We start from the raw sequence: 17848 nt of genomic DNA on the forward strand, positions 1-17848 counted from the left end.
TGCATTAACAGCCCATAGCCATTACCTCTCTCTCCTCCCTACACCCACCCCTGGCTAAACAACAAATGTTATCTCAGCTATTCTCTAATGTTACCTCAATACTGGAGATACACACAGCAGCTAAAAACTCTCTCATTCTGTCCCACCCTGACTAAACTGCAGTTTGACCTATTCTCAGGCTCCATGACAGTGTTTTAGTCTGTGTTCCTATCACTCCACTAGTGCAGCCCACTGCTAAGATACTAACCACATACCCTTCTTCTAGAACGGTCTGTCATTCTCTAACCAGGTCTCATTGTGCTGCTCAGACAAAACATACATAATCCTGCAGATTAAAAAAAATAGACTTTTTACATAGTTTATTTTCACTGCCATTTTAAAGAGTGGATAAGTGTGGATATAGACTGCTGGATTAAACATTTTCTAACATCATCTATTGACTCATCACATTATACATTTAATGTGCCTTGTCGTTTGATACGATGCAACATCTGTCTAATACTGTTCGTTTTAGTCGTTTAGTCTTTGTACATGAGTAAAAGCTTCTAAGGCGTGACTTTAGCAGTGTAAATGTAGTTCTGATTGTGGTGACTTGTGGATCTTACCACCACGTATCTCTCCTCGTTAACGGACTCTACATACAGCAATGCCTAATGTAAAGTATATGTATCCATTGTGCCAATCATTTACAGTCGTATCAGAACTCAATCAGCATATTATTTCTCTGTTAATCTGCAAATGGAGGATCACTTAACTCCCTCCCTCTTCTCCACATATATAATGTAGAGGTTTGCAAATAAGAAATAAACACAAATATTCCTAATAAATGCATGCTTGCCATGTGTTTTTTCTTCATTGCATGTGTATTAAATATGTATTTGTGGTATTTACTGCAGTGGGCATTTTTTTTTCCCGTCTAGTAAGCACAATGATGCCTGGGACCAATATGTACATGTAAATGGATGTAGCTAGATGAATCCCTCTCTCCTCCTCACCTTCTCCCTAATCACTGACTGCACAAGTAGAGTGATGCATGCTGTGGTCTGAGAGCTTGGGACTTCACATACTGCACGTGCATGTGCACCACACCCCCATCAACAGGCCTGTACATGCTGGTGGTTTTGCCTGTGGAGAATACTGTTGCATTTCTTATGTTGTATGCCATTGTATGTATGTTTGAATGGAAAACACACACAGAAATATCACCTTTTTTTATTTGAAAAAGGGAAAATGCACAATATATAGTATAGCTACAGAGAAGAAGAAATCAACATCTGTAGAGTCTCACATTTGATGTTGCCATGAAATTGTAGCAACAAATCCTGAGTCAACAGTTGGAAAGGAGACTAATAATGTGGTTGTTTTGGTGTATGACTGTTGTGTCTGTGAAGCAGCAGTATGGTTGTATTGATGTGTAACTGTTGTGTCTGTGAAGCAGCAGTATGGTTGTATTGATGTGTAACTGTTGAGTCTGTGAAGCAGCAGTATGGTTGTATTGATGTGTAACTGTTGTGTCTGTGAAGCAGCAGTATGGTTGTATTGATGTGTAACTGTTGTGTCTGTGAAGCAGCAGTATGGTTGTATTGATGTGTAACTGTTGTGTCTGTGAAGCAGCAGTATGGTTGTATTGATGTGTAACTGTTGAGTCTGTGAAGCAGCAGTATGGTTGTATTGATGTGTAACTGTTGTGTCTGTGAAGCAGCAGTATGGTTGTATTGATGTGTAACTGTTGTCTGTGAATCAGCAGTATGGTTGTATTGATGTGTAACTGTTGAGTCTGTGAAGCAGCAGTATGGTTGTATTGATGTGTAACTGTTGTGTCTGTGAAGCAGCAGTATGGTTGTATTGATGTGTAACTGTCATGTCTGTGAAGCAGCAGTATGGTTGTATTGATGTGTAACTGTTGTGTCTGTGAATCAGCAGTATGGTTGTATTGATGTGTAACTGTTGTGTCTGTGAAGCAGCAGTATGGTTGTATTGATGTGTAGCTGTTGTGTCTGTGAAGCAGCAGTATGGTTGTATTGATGTGTAACTGTTGAGTCTGTGAAGCAGAAGTATGGTTGTTTTGGTGTGTAGCTGTTGTCTGTGAAGCAGCAGTATGGTTGTATTGATGTGTAACTGTTGTGTCTGTGAAGCAGCAGTATGGTTGTATTGATGTGTAACTGTTGAGTCTGTGAAGCAGCAGTATGGTTGTATTGATGTGTAACTGTTGTGTCTGTGAAGCAGCAGTATGGTTGTATTGATGTGTAACTGTTGAGTCTGTGAAGCAGCAGTATGGTTGTATTGATGTGTAACTGTTGTGTCTGTGAAGCAGCAGTATGATTGTATTGATGTGTAACTGTTGTCTGTGAATCAGCAGTATGGTTGTATTGATGTGTAACTGTTGAGTCTGTGAAGCAGCAGTATGGTTGTATTGATGTGTAACTGTTGTGTCTGTGAAGCAGCAGTATGGTTGTATTGATGTGTAACTGTCATGTCTGTGAAGCAGCAGTATGGTTGTATTGATGTGTAACTGTTGTGTCTGTGAATCAGCAGTATGGTTGTATTGATGTGTAACTGTTGTGTCTGTGAAGCAGCAGTATGGTTGTATTGATGTGTAGCTGTTGTGTCTGTGAAGCAGCAGTATGGTTGTATTGATGTGTAACTGTTGAGTCTGTGAAGCAGAAGTATGGTTGTTTTGGTGTGTAGCTGTTGTCTGTGAAGCAGCAGTATGGTTGTATTGATGTGTAACTGTTGTGTCTGTGAAGCAGCAGTATGGTTGTATTGATGTGTAACTGTTGAGTCTGTGAAGCAGCAGTATGGTTGTATTGATGTGTAACTGTTGTGTCTGTGAAGCAGCAGTATGGTTGTATTGATGTGTAACTGTTGAGTCTGTGAAGCAGCAGTATGGTTGTATTGATGTGTAACTTTTGTGTCTGTGAAGCAGCAGTATGGTTGTATTGATGTGTAACTGTTGTGTCTGTGAAGCAGCAGTATGGTTGTATTGATGTGTAACTGTTGTGTCTGTGAAGCAGCAGTATGGTTGTATTGATGTGTAACTGTTGAGTCTGTGAAGCAGCAGTATGGTTGTATTCATGTGTAACTGTTGAGTCTGTGAAGCAGCAGTATGGTTGTATTGATGTGTAACTGTTGAGTCTGTGAAGCAGCAGTATGGTTGTATTGATGTGTAACTGTTGTGTCTGTGAAGCAGCAGTATGGTTGTATTGATGTGTAACTGTTGTCTGTGAATCAGCAGTATGGTTGTATTGATGTGTAACTGTTGAGTCTGTGAAGCAGCAGTATGGTTGTATTGATGTGTAACTGTTGTGTCTGTGAAGCAGCAGTATGGTTGTATTGATGTGTAACTGTTGTGTCTGTGAAGCAGCAGTATGGTTGTATTGATGTGTAACTGTTGAGTCTGTGAAGCAGCAGTATGGTTGTATTGATGTGTAACTGTTGTGTCTGTGAAGCAGCAGTATGGTTGTATTGATGTGTAACTGTTGTCTGTGAATCAGCAGTATGGTTGTATTGATGTGTAACTGTTGAGTCTGTGAAGCAGCAGTATGGTTGTATTGATGTGTAACTGTTGTGTCTGTGAAGCAGCAGTATGGTTGTATTGATGTGTAACTGTCATGTCTGTGAAGCAGCAGTATGGTTGTATTGATGTGTAACTGTTGTGTCTGTGAATCAGCAGTATGGTTGTATTGATGTGTAACTGTTGTGTCTGTGAAGCAGCAGTATGGTTGTATTGATGTGTAGCTGTTGTGTCTGTGAAGCAGCAGTATGGTTGTATTGATGTGTAACTGTTGAGTCTGTGAAGCAGAAGTATGGTTGTTTTGGTGTGTAGCTGTTGTCTGTGAAGCAGCAGTATGGTTGTATTGATGTGTAACTGTTGTGTCTGTGAAGCAGCAGTATGGTTGTATTGATGTGTAACTGTTGAGTCTGTGAAGCAGCAGTATGGTTGTATTGATGTGTAACTGTTGTGTCTGTGAAGCAGCAGTATGGTTGTATTGATGTGTAACTGTTGAGTCTGTGAAGCAGCAGTATGGTTGTATTGATGTGTAACTGTTGTGTCTGTGAAGCAGCAGTATGATTGTATTGATGTGTAACTGTTGTCTGTGAATCAGCAGTATGGTTGTATTGATGTGTAACTGTTGAGTCTGTGAAGCAGCAGTATGGTTGTATTGATGTGTAACTGTTGTGTCTGTGAAGCAGCAGTATGGTTGTATTGATGTGTAACTGTCATGTCTGTGAAGCAGCAGTATGGTTGTATTGATGTGTAACTGTTGTGTCTGTGAATCAGCAGTATGGTTGTATTGATGTGTAACTGTTGTGTCTGTGAAGCAGCAGTATGGTTGTATTGATGTGTAGCTGTTGTGTCTGTGAAGCAGCAGTATGGTTGTATTGATGTGTAACTGTTGAGTCTGTGAAGCAGAAGTATGGTTGTTTTGGTGTGTAGCTGTTGTCTGTGAAGCAGCAGTATGGTTGTATTGATGTGTAACTGTTGTGTCTGTGAAGCAGCAGTATGGTTGTATTGATGTGTAACTGTTGAGTCTGTGAAGCAGCAGTATGGTTGTATTGATGTGTAACTGTTGTGTCTGTGAAGCAGCAGTATGGTTGTATTGATGTGTAACTGTTGAGTCTGTGAAGCAGCAGTATGGTTGTATTGATGTGTAACTTTTGTGTCTGTGAAGCAGCAGTATGGTTGTATTGATGTGTAACTGTTGTGTCTGTGAAGCAGCAGTATGGTTGTATTGATGTGTAACTGTTGTGTCTGTGAAGCAGCAGTATGGTTGTATTGATGTGTAACTGTTGAGTCTGTGAAGCAGCAGTATGGTTGTATTCATGTGTAACTGTTGAGTCTGTGAAGCAGCAGTATGGTTGTATTCATGTGTAACTGTTGTGTCTGTGAAGCAGCAGTATGGTTGTATTGATGTGTAACTGTTGTGTCTGTGAAGCAGCAGTATGGTTGTATTGATGTGTAACTGTTGAGTCTGTGAAGCAGCAGTATGGTTGTATTGATGTGTAACTGTTGTGTCTGTGAAGCAGCAGTATGTTTGTATTGATGTGTAACTGTTGTGTCTGTGAAGCAACAGTATGGTTGTATTGATGTGTAACTGTTGAGTCTGTGAAGCAGCAGTATGGTTGTATTGATGTGTAACTGTTGTGTAACTGTTGTGTCTGTGAAGCAGCAGTATGGTTGTATTGATGTGTAACTGTTGAGTCTGTGAAGCAGCAGTATGGTTGTATTGATGTGTAACTGTTGAGTCTGTGAAGCAGCAGTATGGTTGTATTGATGTGTAACTGTTGTGTCTGTGAAGCAGCAGTATGGTTGTATTGATGTGTAACTGTTGTGTCTGTGAAGCAGCAGTATGGTTGTATTGATGTGTAACTGTTGTGTCTGTGAAGCAGCAGTATGGTTGTATTGATGTGTAACTGTTGAGTCTGTGAAGCAGCAGTATGGTTGTATTCATGTGTAACTGTTGTGTCTGTGAAGCAGCAGTATGGTTGTATTGATGTGTAACTGTTGTGTCTGTGAAGCAGCAGTATGGTTGTATTGATGTGTAACTGTTGAGTCTGGGAAGCAGCAGTATGGTTGTATTGATGTGTAAATGTTGAGTCTGTGAAGCAGCAGTATGGTTGTATTGATGTGTAACTGTTGTGTCTGTGAAGCAGCAGTATGGTTGCGTTGGTGTGTAACTGTTGTGTCTGTGAAGCAGTAGTATGGTTGGGTTGGTGTGTAACTGTTGTGTCTGTGAAGCAGCAGTATGGTTGCGTTGGTGTGTAGCTGTTGTGTCTGTGAAGCAGCAGTATGGTTGTGTTGGTGTATAACTGTTGTGTCTGTGAAGCAGTAGTATGGTTGGGTTGGTGTGTAACTGTTGTGTCTGTGAAGCAGCAGTATGGTTGTGTTGGTGTATAACTGTTGTGTCTGTGAAGCAGTAGTATGGTTGGGTTGGTGTGTAACTGTTGTGTCTGTGAAGCAGCAGTATGGTTGCGTTGGTGTGTAGCTGTTGTGTCTGTGAAGCAGCAATATGGTTGTGTTGGTGTGTAGCTGTTGTGTCTGTGAAGCAGCAGTATGGTTGTGTTGGTGTGTAGCTGTTGTGTCTGCGAAGCAGCAGTATGGTTGTGTTGGTGTATAACTGTTGTGTCTGTGAAGCAGTAGTATGGTTGGGTTGGTGTGTAACTGTTGTGTCTGTGAAGCAGCAGTATGGTTGCGTTGGTGTGTAGCTGTTGTGTCTGTGAAGCAGCAATATGGTTGTGTTGGTGTGTAGCTGTTGTGTCTGTGAAGCAGTAGTGTTTGTGTGTAACTGTCATGTCTGTCTACCCCTCCTCCTCCAGTGGAGGCGAGAGCAGGAGTTTGACCTGCAGTTGCTGGAGCGGGCGGTGCAGGGGGAGGAGGCGCGGGGTGTGGTCCAGGGTGAGGAGTGTCCAGCAGAGCACAGTGATAGACCTCGGTCCCAGTCAGATGAGTGGCTGACCCTCCGCTCTACAGCCACATCCACACTTACCCAGGAGGTGGATCTGGAGACGCTGGACTATGACCTGGACCTCAGCCGAGAGGTACAGCCTGACCCTCACCACCTCCACCATCAAACCTCACCAAGTCAGAGCTGGTCACTTTAACATTTCATTAAGGACTTAGTACTTTCACAATGTTGTTTAAACAATTGAATATACTTGTTTTCAGCTTCAATGGTTATATTCCCTAATCCCTACAGTAATGGTACTAGAGTCGAATAGCTGTTAGTAGGAAACCTCTACTGTGTGTTTTTCTCTGTGTGTAGCTGGCCAAACCTCAGAAGGTGTTAATCCCTGAGCGCTACATAGACACAGAGCCTGAGGAACCTCTCAGCCCTCAGGAGGTGGAGGCTCGCCATCGCAACATGGAGCGCATCAAGAACATTCTGGCCAAGTCCAGGTATATTACAGCACCACCACTACTCACCGGGCCAATATGGAAGATCAGTTTGACAGGCCATTCAATCCATTGTGTAATGGTGTGTGTGTGTCCGTGTGATTAGTGTTCAGATCCTGGCGGGGCCCTCTGTGGCGGTGGACCAGCCAGAGGTGGTGGGTCTGGACTCAGCCCTACTGAAGCAGGAGAGGATCATCACCATGTCTTACGCCCTGGCCTCAGAGGCCTCCCTCAAGAGCAAGCAGGTCGCAGGTAATACCAACACACACAACTGGACACACTCTCTGCAGTAATACCAACACACACAACTGGACACACTCTCTGCAGTAATACCAACACACACAACTGGACACACTCTCTGCAGTAATACCAACACACACAACTGGACACACTCTCTGCAGTAATACCAACACACACAACTGGACACACTGTCTGCAGTAATACCAACACACACAACTGGACACACTCTCTGCAGTAATACCAACACACACAACTGGACACACTCTCTGCAGTAATACCAACACACACAACTGGACACACTCTCTGCAGTAATACCAACACACACAACTGGACACACTCTCTGCAGTAATACCAACACACACTCTGCATCTAGTCTGCAGTAATACCAACACACACTCTGCATCTAGTCTGCAGTAATACCAACACACACTCTGCATCTAGTCTGTAGTAATACCAACACACACTCTGCATCTAGTCTGTAGTAATACCAACACACACTCTGCATCTAGTCTGCAGTAATACCAACACACACTCTGCATCTAGTCTACAGTAATACCAACACACACTCTGCATCTAGTCTGCAGTAATACCAACACACACTCTGCATTTAGTCTGCAGTAATACCAACACACACTCTGCATCTAGTCTGCAGTAATACCAACACACACTCTGCATTTAGTCTGCAGTAATACCAACACACACTCTGCACCAGGTCTGCAGTAATACCAACACACTCTGCATCTAGTCTGCAGTAATACCAACACACACTCTGCATCTAGTCTGCAGTAATACCAACACACACTCTGCATTTAGTCTGCAGTAATACCAACACACTCTGCATCTAGTCTGTAGTAATACCAACACACACTCTGCATCTAGTCTGCAGTAATACCAACACACACTCTGCATTTAGTCTGCAGTAATACCAACACACACTCTGCATCTAGTCTACAGTAATACCAACACACACTCTGCACCAGGTCTGCAGTAATACCAACACACACTCTGCACCAGGTCTGCAGTAATACCAACACACACTCTGCACCAGGTCTGTAGTAATACCAACACACTCTGCATCTAGTCTGCAGTAATACCAACACACACTCTGCACCAGGTCTGTAGTAATACCAACACACACTCTGCATCTAGTCTACAGTAATACCAACACACACTCTGCATCTAGTCTACAGTAATACCAACACACACTCTGCACCAGGTCTGTAGTAATACCAACACACACTCTGCATCTAGTCTGCAGTAATACCAACACACTGCATCTAGTCTACAGTAATACCAACACACACTCTGCATCTAGTCTACAGTAATACCAACACACACTCTGCATCTAGTCTTCAGTAATACCAACACACACTCTGCATCTAGTCTACAGTAATACCAACACACACTCTGCACCAAGTCTGTCGTAATACCAACACACACTCTGCATCTAGTCTGCAGTAATACCAACACACTCTGCATCTAGTCTGCAGTATTACCAACACACACTCTGCATCTAGTCTACAGTAATACCAACACACACTCTGCATCTAGTCTACAGTAATACCAACACACACTCTGCACCAAGTCTGTAGTAATACCAACACACACTCTGCATCTAGTCTGCAGTAATTCCAACACTAATGTATCAGAGGCTGGGAGAAAGTCATGACTGCATGGGATAAAAGAAAAGGACTGTTTGATGCTCTCAGTGACTCTTCTTTGAATTTGTATACATAAAAGGTTTCCAACATTTCCAAACGTCAAATTATATTTTGTAGAAGGCGTTGATAGACATACATGAATGTTCTGAATAACTGGTCATCTTCTCACTACAAACTTCCACATTATGTTTTAGTCTTCACTCTTCAAACATGAACTTGGTGGTACAACTTCTGCCAATCATGTGTCATTTCCAATAACTATACTTATGATTGAGCACCTAGTCCTCCCCTTTTCATGCACAGATTCTAAGAGACTGACGCTCTTGTGTGGATGTTCGTCATGTCAGGGCCAAACACTTTCAGAAATGATTATCTTTCAAGTATGTGTCTGACAATATCAGTAAAATCTACCTTGCATCACATTGACATCCTCTGGATAGCTGAAGACGGGATAAACAGAGGGTAGCTCGCTTTCAAGAGTGCTCTGTGGATGATGGAGGAGGGGAGGGGAAAGGTGCAAAGCCGGGCTATCAGGCCGTTCATCTCCTAATAACTCAATATTATTTCTTATAAGTGTGGGCCTTATGAGTAAAGACAGAGATAATTGCGATCCGTGTCTAATCTTTCAGACGGGGAGGATTCTCTTGATGAGGCTATTTTGTGAGGCTGATCAATGACCCAGTAAGACTGTGTTCAGGCTCTCAACTGCATCCTCCTGTAGCTGGCTCTTTGAACACGGTTCTGAACCCTCATAAAAGACACCCAGATCACTTTTCATCTTTACCTTGCAGCAGGCAGGTTCACTCTTCCAGTAGCATCATCAGTAGCAGCCCTTTAGATGAGTTGCGTCTCTCTCTCTCCTCCTCTCTCGTTCTCTTTCTTTCTCTCGCTCTTCTCTCTCTTTCTCTTCTCTCTCTCTGTCACACAGACTTACACTCAAGCATCAGGATGTGATGGAGCTTAATATGCACAGAAGAGCAGAGTCAACAATTCAAACAATCTTTCCAGCATAGAGAAATGTCAGAATACATCACACGAGGCATCTTGTCAGACCAAATCAATGTTTTTTTCAACTCTTTGGTATAAAAGGAAACTTATTTCAATTCGATTATGTATAATTAAGAAATAAACATTGGCATTTTATTGACACGCAGCTACATGATAATTGATTGAAGTGACATCTTATATTTTACTGTTTTACTGTACGGTATGTTTAGTGTTCAAGTTAGATTGGTGTCTTGTGTGTTATTGGGCATGGTGGGAAGGGCCCCAGCCAGCCCCTGTCCCTGTGTTGTAGTATTTGAGACCAGTCTATAGATCACATGTGGGGTGTCTCAGTCTTGTCCCTGTGTTGTAGTATTTGAGACCAGTCTAGAGACAACATGTGGGGTGTCTCAGTCTTGTCCCTGTGTTGTAGTATTTGAGACCAGTCTAGAGACCACATGTGGGGTGTCTCAGTCTTGTCCCTGTGTTGTAGTATTTGAGACCAGTCTGGAGAACACATGTGGGGTGTCTCAGTCTTGTCCCTGTGTTGTAGTATTTGAGACCAGTCTAGAGACCACATGTGGGGTGTCTCAGTCTTGTCCCTGTGTTGTAGTATTTGAGACCAGTCTAGAGACCACATGTGGGGTGTCTCAGTCTTGTCCCTGTGTTGTAGTATTTGAGACCAGTCTAGAGACCACATGTGGGATGTCTCAGTCTTGTCCCTGTGTTGTAGTATTTGAGACCAGTCTATAGACCACATGTTGGGTGTCTCAGTCTTGTCCCTGTGTTGTAGTATTTGAGACCAGTCTAGAGACCACATGTGGGATGTCTCAGTCTTGTCCCTGTGTTGTAGTATTTGAGACCAGTCTATAGACCACATGTTGGGTGTCTCAGTCTTGTCCCTGTGTTGTAGTATTTGAGACCAGTCTATAGACCACATGTTGGGTGTCTCAGTCTTGTCCCTGTGTTGTAGTATTTGAGACCAGTCTATAGACCACATGTTGGGTGTCTCAGTCTTGTCCCTGTGTTGTAGTATTTGAGACCAGTCTAGAGACCACATGTGGGATGTCTCAGTCTTGTCCCTGTGTTGTAGTATTTGAGACCAGTCTATAGACCACATGTTGGGTGTCTCAGTCTTGTCCCTGTGTTGTAGTATTTGAGACCAGTCTATAGACCACATGTTGGGTGTCTCAGTCTTGTCCCTGTGTTGTAGTATTTGAGACCAGTCTATAGACCACATGTTGGGTGTCTCAGTCTTGTCCCTGTGTTGTAGTATTTGAGACCAGTCTATAGACCACATGTTGGGTGTCTCAGTCTTGTCCCTGTGTTGTAGTATTTGAGACCAGTCTATAGACCACATGTTGGGTGTCTCAGTCTTGTCCCTGTGTTGTAGTATTTGAGACCAGTCTATAGACCACATGTTGGGTGTCTCAGTCTTGTCCCGGTGTCGGAAAGGTTTTAATTCGGTCTTGACTTTGCCTCAGACAATGAGGACTTAATTTCTGGCCGACACCAATCAGCTTCCATTCAGTCAGCCCATAAAACCACTTTGCCAGGCCAAATATATACACTCCTTTCATTACACATTAAAATCTTATCGCCAATTCAAACCTGGGCTTCCTACTTTACACTTAACATTACTGTCCTTTACCCTAAACTTTGTCACGCTCGTCAGAATTTCCTTGATTTGCTGGTAGGGAGGAGTGGGGGACATTGTTTGAAAGTTGCGCTCTCACTATTAGTAAGGGGAGACATGGGGAAGATGTAATACTGTATATTTTGTCTTTGTATCTATTACAGACCTGTTTGGGTAAGGGATCCTTAGTGGAGTGTCTCTCTGTTTTCCTCAGCAGCATATTGTCACCATTCTGAATGTCTACACCATCCAAATGTTCTTCTGAAATATCAACACAGAAATACTGGACAATTATGGTTGCGATTTGACACAATTACAACCATGGTCTTGAATTGGAATCACATTTTCTCTGGTCGACACCCTCCCGGCATTTTTCTGGTTGGCCCCCTCCCAGTCATGGTCTTGACTCAGACTCAATTTTCTCCAGTCTTGGTCTTGAATCGGTCTCGCTTGTGGTGGTCTTAAAAACAACACTGCCTTTGGATTTGTCAGTGCTGCTCCTAATGTGACTAATATCCTGTTCTCCTCTTCCTCTCTGTCATCCTCTTCTTCTTCTCCCTGTATCTACTTCTCAGTAGTACCACTGCAACCTAACATCCCCACCGTGCCTCCACCTCCTCCTCCACCTCCTCCTCCTCTTCCTCCTGTCTCTCAGGCACCTCCCCCTCCTCCTCCTCTAAGCAACGGATTTCACTTCTCGTTTGTCTAATCAGAGAAAACAAAGTAAGGACTAACAGCATGCTAATGGTATTGAGGTTTCACTAATTCTCCCTAACATGGGTGCTGCTTCACACCTCTCTGTCTGCATGATCACCGCACTGTTGTAATTCAGAAGGTAGTAGATCACCCCTCTCATTACCGTCAGCATTACTACACATCTGCAGGCAGCCAGCTAATCTCAATGTGCTAATTGTCTGTAAATTGTTTTTGTAACTTTATCTAAAATGTGTGTTGGCCAGGGTAAGGGGGCAACACAAATGCCACTAGCTACGTGAGCATTGTGTGCAATTAACAAAGAAGTGAGACACCTTTTGCTTCAGCACCTTGACAGTGGAACAAGTGTTCACAGCTGCATTCCACAACACCAATTATCCCACCATCTGTAGACTGCTAACAGTATTCACCAATACATGTAGAACAGGGAGAAAAATTAAAGTGACACTATTTTTAATGTGCAAACTCATTGGGACTGATCATGATACTGTGTGAGTGTGTCCAGTTAACTCTACTGTACTGGCTCAATCATGCACCATCTGTTGGCTATCCTTGACTACTAACCCGATCCCCTTCCTTATCCATGGCACTCTGCAATATGTGTGGGACTGTGTGCATGTCTTTGTGTATATTTTGGTGTCTTCCGGCTTGTTGGTGTCTATCAACAACCCTGTCCTGTTTCCTTCCTCATCCATGTGTGCTCCTCAGCTGAAAGGGTCGGGGTCAGAGGTTATGATGTGTGGACATTTAGAAATGCCTTATTCCCTATATAGTGCTCTACTTTTGACCAGGACCCATAGGGCCTATGTAGTGAATAGGATGCTATTTGGGACGCAGACAATATATTTGGAGATGGTTCAGTATGCACAGCCAAGCCTACAATCTGCACTTACATACATATATATTTGGAGATGGTTCAGTATGCACAGCCAAGCCTACAATCTGCACTTACATACATATATATTTGGAGATGGTTCAGTATGCACAGCCAAGCCTACAATCTGCACTTACATACATATATATTTGGAGATGGTTCAGTATGCACAGCCAAGCCTACAATGTGCACTTACATACATATATATTTGGAAAGGAAATTGTTGTAGAGTAAACGACAGCTATGTTTATTTCCACAGGATACCTAAAGATACAGCCCCTGTATGTGTTCAGCTATGTTTATTTCCAAAGGATACCTAAAGATACAGCTCCTGTATGTGTTCAGCTATGTTTATTTCCAAAGGATACCTAAAGATACAGCCCCTGTATGTGTTCAGCTATGTTTATTTCCAAAGGATACCTAAAGATACAGCTCCTGTATGTGTTCAGCTATGTTTATTTCCAAAGGATACCTAAAGATACAGCCCCTGTATGTGTTCAGCTATGTTTATTTCCAAAGGATACCTAAAGATACAGCTCCTGTATGTGTTCAGCTATGTTTATTTCCACAGGATACCTAAAGATACAGCTCCTGTATGTGTTCAGCTATGTTTATTTCCAAAGGATACCTAAAGATACAGCTCCTGTATGTGTTCAGCTATGTTTATTTCCACAGGATACCTAAAGATACAGCTCCTGTATGTGTTCAGCTATGTTTATTTCCACAGGATACCTAAAGATACAGCTCCTGTATGTGTTCAGCTATGTTTATTTCCACAGGATACCTAAAGATACAGCCCCTGTATGTGTTCAGCTATGTTTATTTCCAAAGGATACCTAAAGATACAGCTCATGTATGTGTTCAGCTATGTTTGTTTCCAAAGGATACCTAAAGATACAGCCCCTGTATGTGTTCAGCTATGTTTATTTCCAAAGGATACCTAAAGATACAGCCCCTGTATGTGTTCAGCTATGTTTGTTTCCACAGGATACCTAAAGATACAGCTCCTGTATGTGTTCAGCTATGTTTATTTCCACAGGATACCTAAAGATACAGCTCCTGTATGTGTTCAGCTATGTTTGTTTCCAAAGGATACCTAAAGATACAGCTCCTGTATGTGTTCAGCTATGTTTATTTCCAAAGGATACCTAAAGATACAGCTCCTGTATGTGTTCAGCTATGTTTATTTCCAAAGGATACCTAAAGATACAGCTCCTGTATGTGTTCAGCTATGTTTATTTCCAAAGGATACCTAAAGATACAGCCCCTGTATGTGTTCAGCTATGTTTATTTCCAAAGGATACCTAAAGATACAGCCCCTGTATGTGTTCAGCTATGTTTATTTCCAAAGGATACCTAAAGATACAGCCCCTGTATGTGTTCAGCTATGTTTATTTCCAAAGGATACCTAAAGATACAGCTCCTGTGTGTGTTCAGCTATGTTTATTTCCACAGGATACCTAAAGATACAGCTCCTGTATGTGTTCAGCTATGTTTATTTCCACAGGATACCTAAAGATACAGCTCCTGTATGTGTTCAGCTATGTTTATTTCCACAGGATACCTAAAGATACAGCTCCTGTATGTGTTCAGCTATGTTTATTTCCACAGGATACCTAAAGATACAGCCCCTGTATGTGTTCAGCTATGTTTATTTCCACAGGATACCTAAAGATACAGCTCCTGTATGTGTTCAGCTATGTTTATTTCCACAGGATACCTAAAGATACAGCTCCTGTATGTGTTCAGCTATGTTTATTTCCACAGGATACCTAAAGATACAGCTCCTGTATGTGTTCAGCTATGTTTATTTCCACAGGATACCTAAAGATACAGCTCCTGTATGTGTTCAGCTATGTTTATTTCCACAGGATACCTAAAGATACAGCTCCTGTATGTGTTCAGCTATGTTTATTTCCACAGGATACCTAAAGATACAGCTCCTGTATGTGTTCAGCTATGTTTATTTCCACAGGATACCTAAAGATACAGCCCCTGTATGTGTTCAGCTATGTTTATTTCCACAGGATACCTAAAGATACAGCTCCTGTATGTGTTCAGCTATGTTTATTTCCACAGGATACCTAAAGATACAGCTCCTGTATGTGTTCAGCTATGTTTATTTCCACAGGATACCTAAAGATACAGCTCCTGTATGTGTTCAGCTATGTTTATTTCCACAGGATACCTAAAGATACAGCTCCTGTATGTGTTCAGCTATGTTTATTTCCACAGGATACCTAAAGATACAGCTCCTGTATGTGTTCAGCTATGTTTATTTCCACAGGATACCTAAAGATACAGCTCCTGTATGTGTTCAGCTATGTTTATTTCCACAGGATACCTAAAGATACAGCTCCTGTATGTGTTCAGCTATGTTTATTTCCACAGGATACCTAAAGATACAGCTCCTGTATGTGTTCAGCTATGTTTATTTCCACAGGATACCTAAAGATACAGCTCCTGTATGTGTTCAGCTATGTTTATTTCCACAGGATACCTAAAGATACAGCCCCTGTGTTCTAAAAGAAACAGTGTTCACTGAGTCAGTCTCACACACAGTATGATGTTGTTGTATGACTGTTGTTGTCACCGCTTGGTTTAACAGTACACTGTAGCAATTCATTCAGTTGCTTCAAGTTTGTTGTGATGTGAGTTGAGTTTGAGGGAAAAAATGACACAACATTTTTGCACTATATGACATGCTGTACAGAAAGACAGAGAGCAGAGAATGTTTCCCAGTTCACAATGTAGTTTTTCTTTTTCTTTTATTTCACCAGGTAGGCTAGTTGAGAACAAGTTCTCATTTGCAACTGCGACCGTGCCAAGATAAAGCAAAGCAGTGTGACACAGACAACAACACAGAGTTACACATGGAGTAAACAATAAACAAGCCAATAACACAATAAACAAGTCAATGACACAGTATTAAAAAGAAAGTCTATATACATTGTGTGCAAAAGGCATGAGGAGGTAGGCAATAAATAGGCCATAGGAGCAAATGATAAACATTTATCAGATTAACACTGGAGTGATAAATGAGCAGATGATGATGTGCAAGTAGAGATACTGGTGTTTAAAAGAGCAGAAAAGTAAATAAATAAAAACAGTATGGGGATGAGGTAGGTAGATTGGGTGGGCTATTTACAGATGGACTATGTACAGCTGCAGTGATCGGTTAGCTGCTCAGATAGTTGATGTTTAAAGTTGGTGAGGGAAATAAAAGTCTCCAACTTCAATGATTTTTGCAATTCGTTCCAGTCACAGGCAGCAGAGAACTGGAAGGAAATGCGGCCAAATGAGGTGTTGGCTTTGGGGATGATCAGTGAGATATACCTGCTGGAACGTGTGCTACGGGTGGGTGTTGTTAACATACAGGTTGCAGTGGTGGGTGGTATAAGGGGATTTGGTAACAAAACGGATGGCACTGTGATAAACTGCATCCAGTTTGCTGAGTAGAGTGTTGGAAGCTATTTTGTAGATGACATCGCCGAAGTCGAGGATCGGTAGGATAGTCAGTTTTACTAGGGTAAGTTTGGCAGCGTGAGTGAAGGAGGCTTTGTTGCGAAATAGAAAGCCGATTCTAGATTTGAGTTTGGATTGGAGATGTTTAATATGAGTCTGGAAGGAGAGTTTACAGCCGAGCCAGTAAGGTACAATGATCCGTTAATTCCATATGTGGTGTATGGTCACTTGGGTTTTGGGGGTTTTGTCTTTCTTGCTTTCAAAAAAGGTTGTTTTCTCATGGTTTCCTATGAGACTAATATTCCCTTTTAAAGATCTGGTGTGTTGTATGATGCACTTTATGTTGTGGTGAGTTCTGCTGCATCATCTTCATTGTAGCTGGGATGTGTTTAGGTTAATAACCTTTACCCATGTACAGTACTGTACTTTGGCATTCAGTAAGACCATGGTATTTGATTTAAAGAAGAAAAAAAAAAATATATATATATATATATATACTTCTATTTTACTAGCCTAAAATCCTGCGAATACTGTTTGATTGGATCCCAGCTAAGAATGTATTCTTCATTTCCTCCCATTCTTCCATTCTGCTTGATGTTCTAGAATTTCTCATAGTCTTCCTAAACTAACTTGATGTGTTTTGTTGATTTTCCCTCAGCCAATGCGCTTTCTGGACACTGAGGTGCTGTTCCATGATGACAATACAACCTGGATTCTTGAAGAAAGAAAGACTTTGGTGCTGACAGTTACACTGTTATACAGTAGATGGGTGTTAGTGAACATTTAACCTGCCCTCAGTAGCACGCAGCAGGACTTACTCGCTGATGCATTTTTAGGAGCTAAAATGAAGTAACTATTTTCTTAAGAAAATGTATGTCTGCCGTGAAAGCTGCTGTGCATATTAACTTTGGAAGTGTGTAACAGATGTTAATCCCATAATAGAAAAGGTTTTATACATGTTATTGCACTTTTAGCATTATACTGTATCATAGTGAAGAACTGAAAGAGATATTTTCAAGATGAGAATATTTTGTCTTGCAGTGTGATCTGAATTTGGAGGGAACTTGTATTTTTCAAAAAAAGTTAATGAGAGTATTCACCAACTGGAAGGTTGATATGAACATAAGGTACTGAACATGTGTCATGTTGATTGTATTTTTGTCAAAACTCAGACGATATTCTTACACCAAATCACTTGAAATGTAATTTGTGTTTGTATCCAGCACTGCCAGTCTCTTAATGGCTTGCCAAATTTATTTTTTATTTTTGCTTACAACATTGGGAGGAAAATAACATTGAACATAATATTTTCTGGATGGCTTGGGCAGGTTGCACAATGATAATTATTACAAATGTAAATATTAAAGATATTAACATGA

The 17848-nt window shown here is 41.6% G+C and overlaps 1 protein-coding gene and 1 long non-coding RNA gene across 10 annotated transcripts in view; one reads left to right on the forward strand and one right to left on the reverse strand.

The window, feature by feature from the left end:
- plekha7b (pleckstrin homology domain containing, family A member 7b) overlaps positions 1-17848 on the forward strand; it is a 170730-nt gene extending 152882 nt beyond the window's left edge. For all 8 annotated transcript variants that reach the window (XM_052462547.1, XM_052462552.1, XM_052462545.1 and 5 more), the window contains 4 exons: positions 6319-6540; positions 6765-6898; positions 7002-7147; positions 17128-17848. In XM_052462547.1, coding sequence (XP_052318507.1) covers positions 6319-6540; positions 6765-6898; positions 7002-7147; positions 17128-17150 — 525 coding nt within the window. In that variant the 3' untranslated portion in view covers positions 17151-17848. The remainder of the gene's footprint in view (positions 1-6318; positions 6541-6764; positions 6899-7001; positions 7148-17127) is intronic.
- Positions 13686-15132, reverse strand: LOC127907368 (uncharacterized). Of its 2 annotated transcripts, none has more exons than XR_008064269.1 (3): positions 15037-15132; positions 14465-14620; positions 13686-13788 (listed from the first exon to the last, which is right to left on the reverse strand). It is a non-coding gene; the product is annotated as an uncharacterized LOC127907368 (long non-coding RNA). The 2 variants fall into 2 exon arrangements; XR_008064268.1 differs by lacking the exon at positions 15037-15132 and adding an exon at positions 14673-14768.

This window comes from Oncorhynchus keta, chromosome 14, assembly GCF_023373465.1.
Source record: "Oncorhynchus keta strain PuntledgeMale-10-30-2019 chromosome 14, Oket_V2, whole genome shotgun sequence".
Lineage (NCBI taxonomy): Eukaryota > Metazoa > Chordata > Actinopteri > Salmoniformes > Salmonidae > Oncorhynchus > Oncorhynchus keta.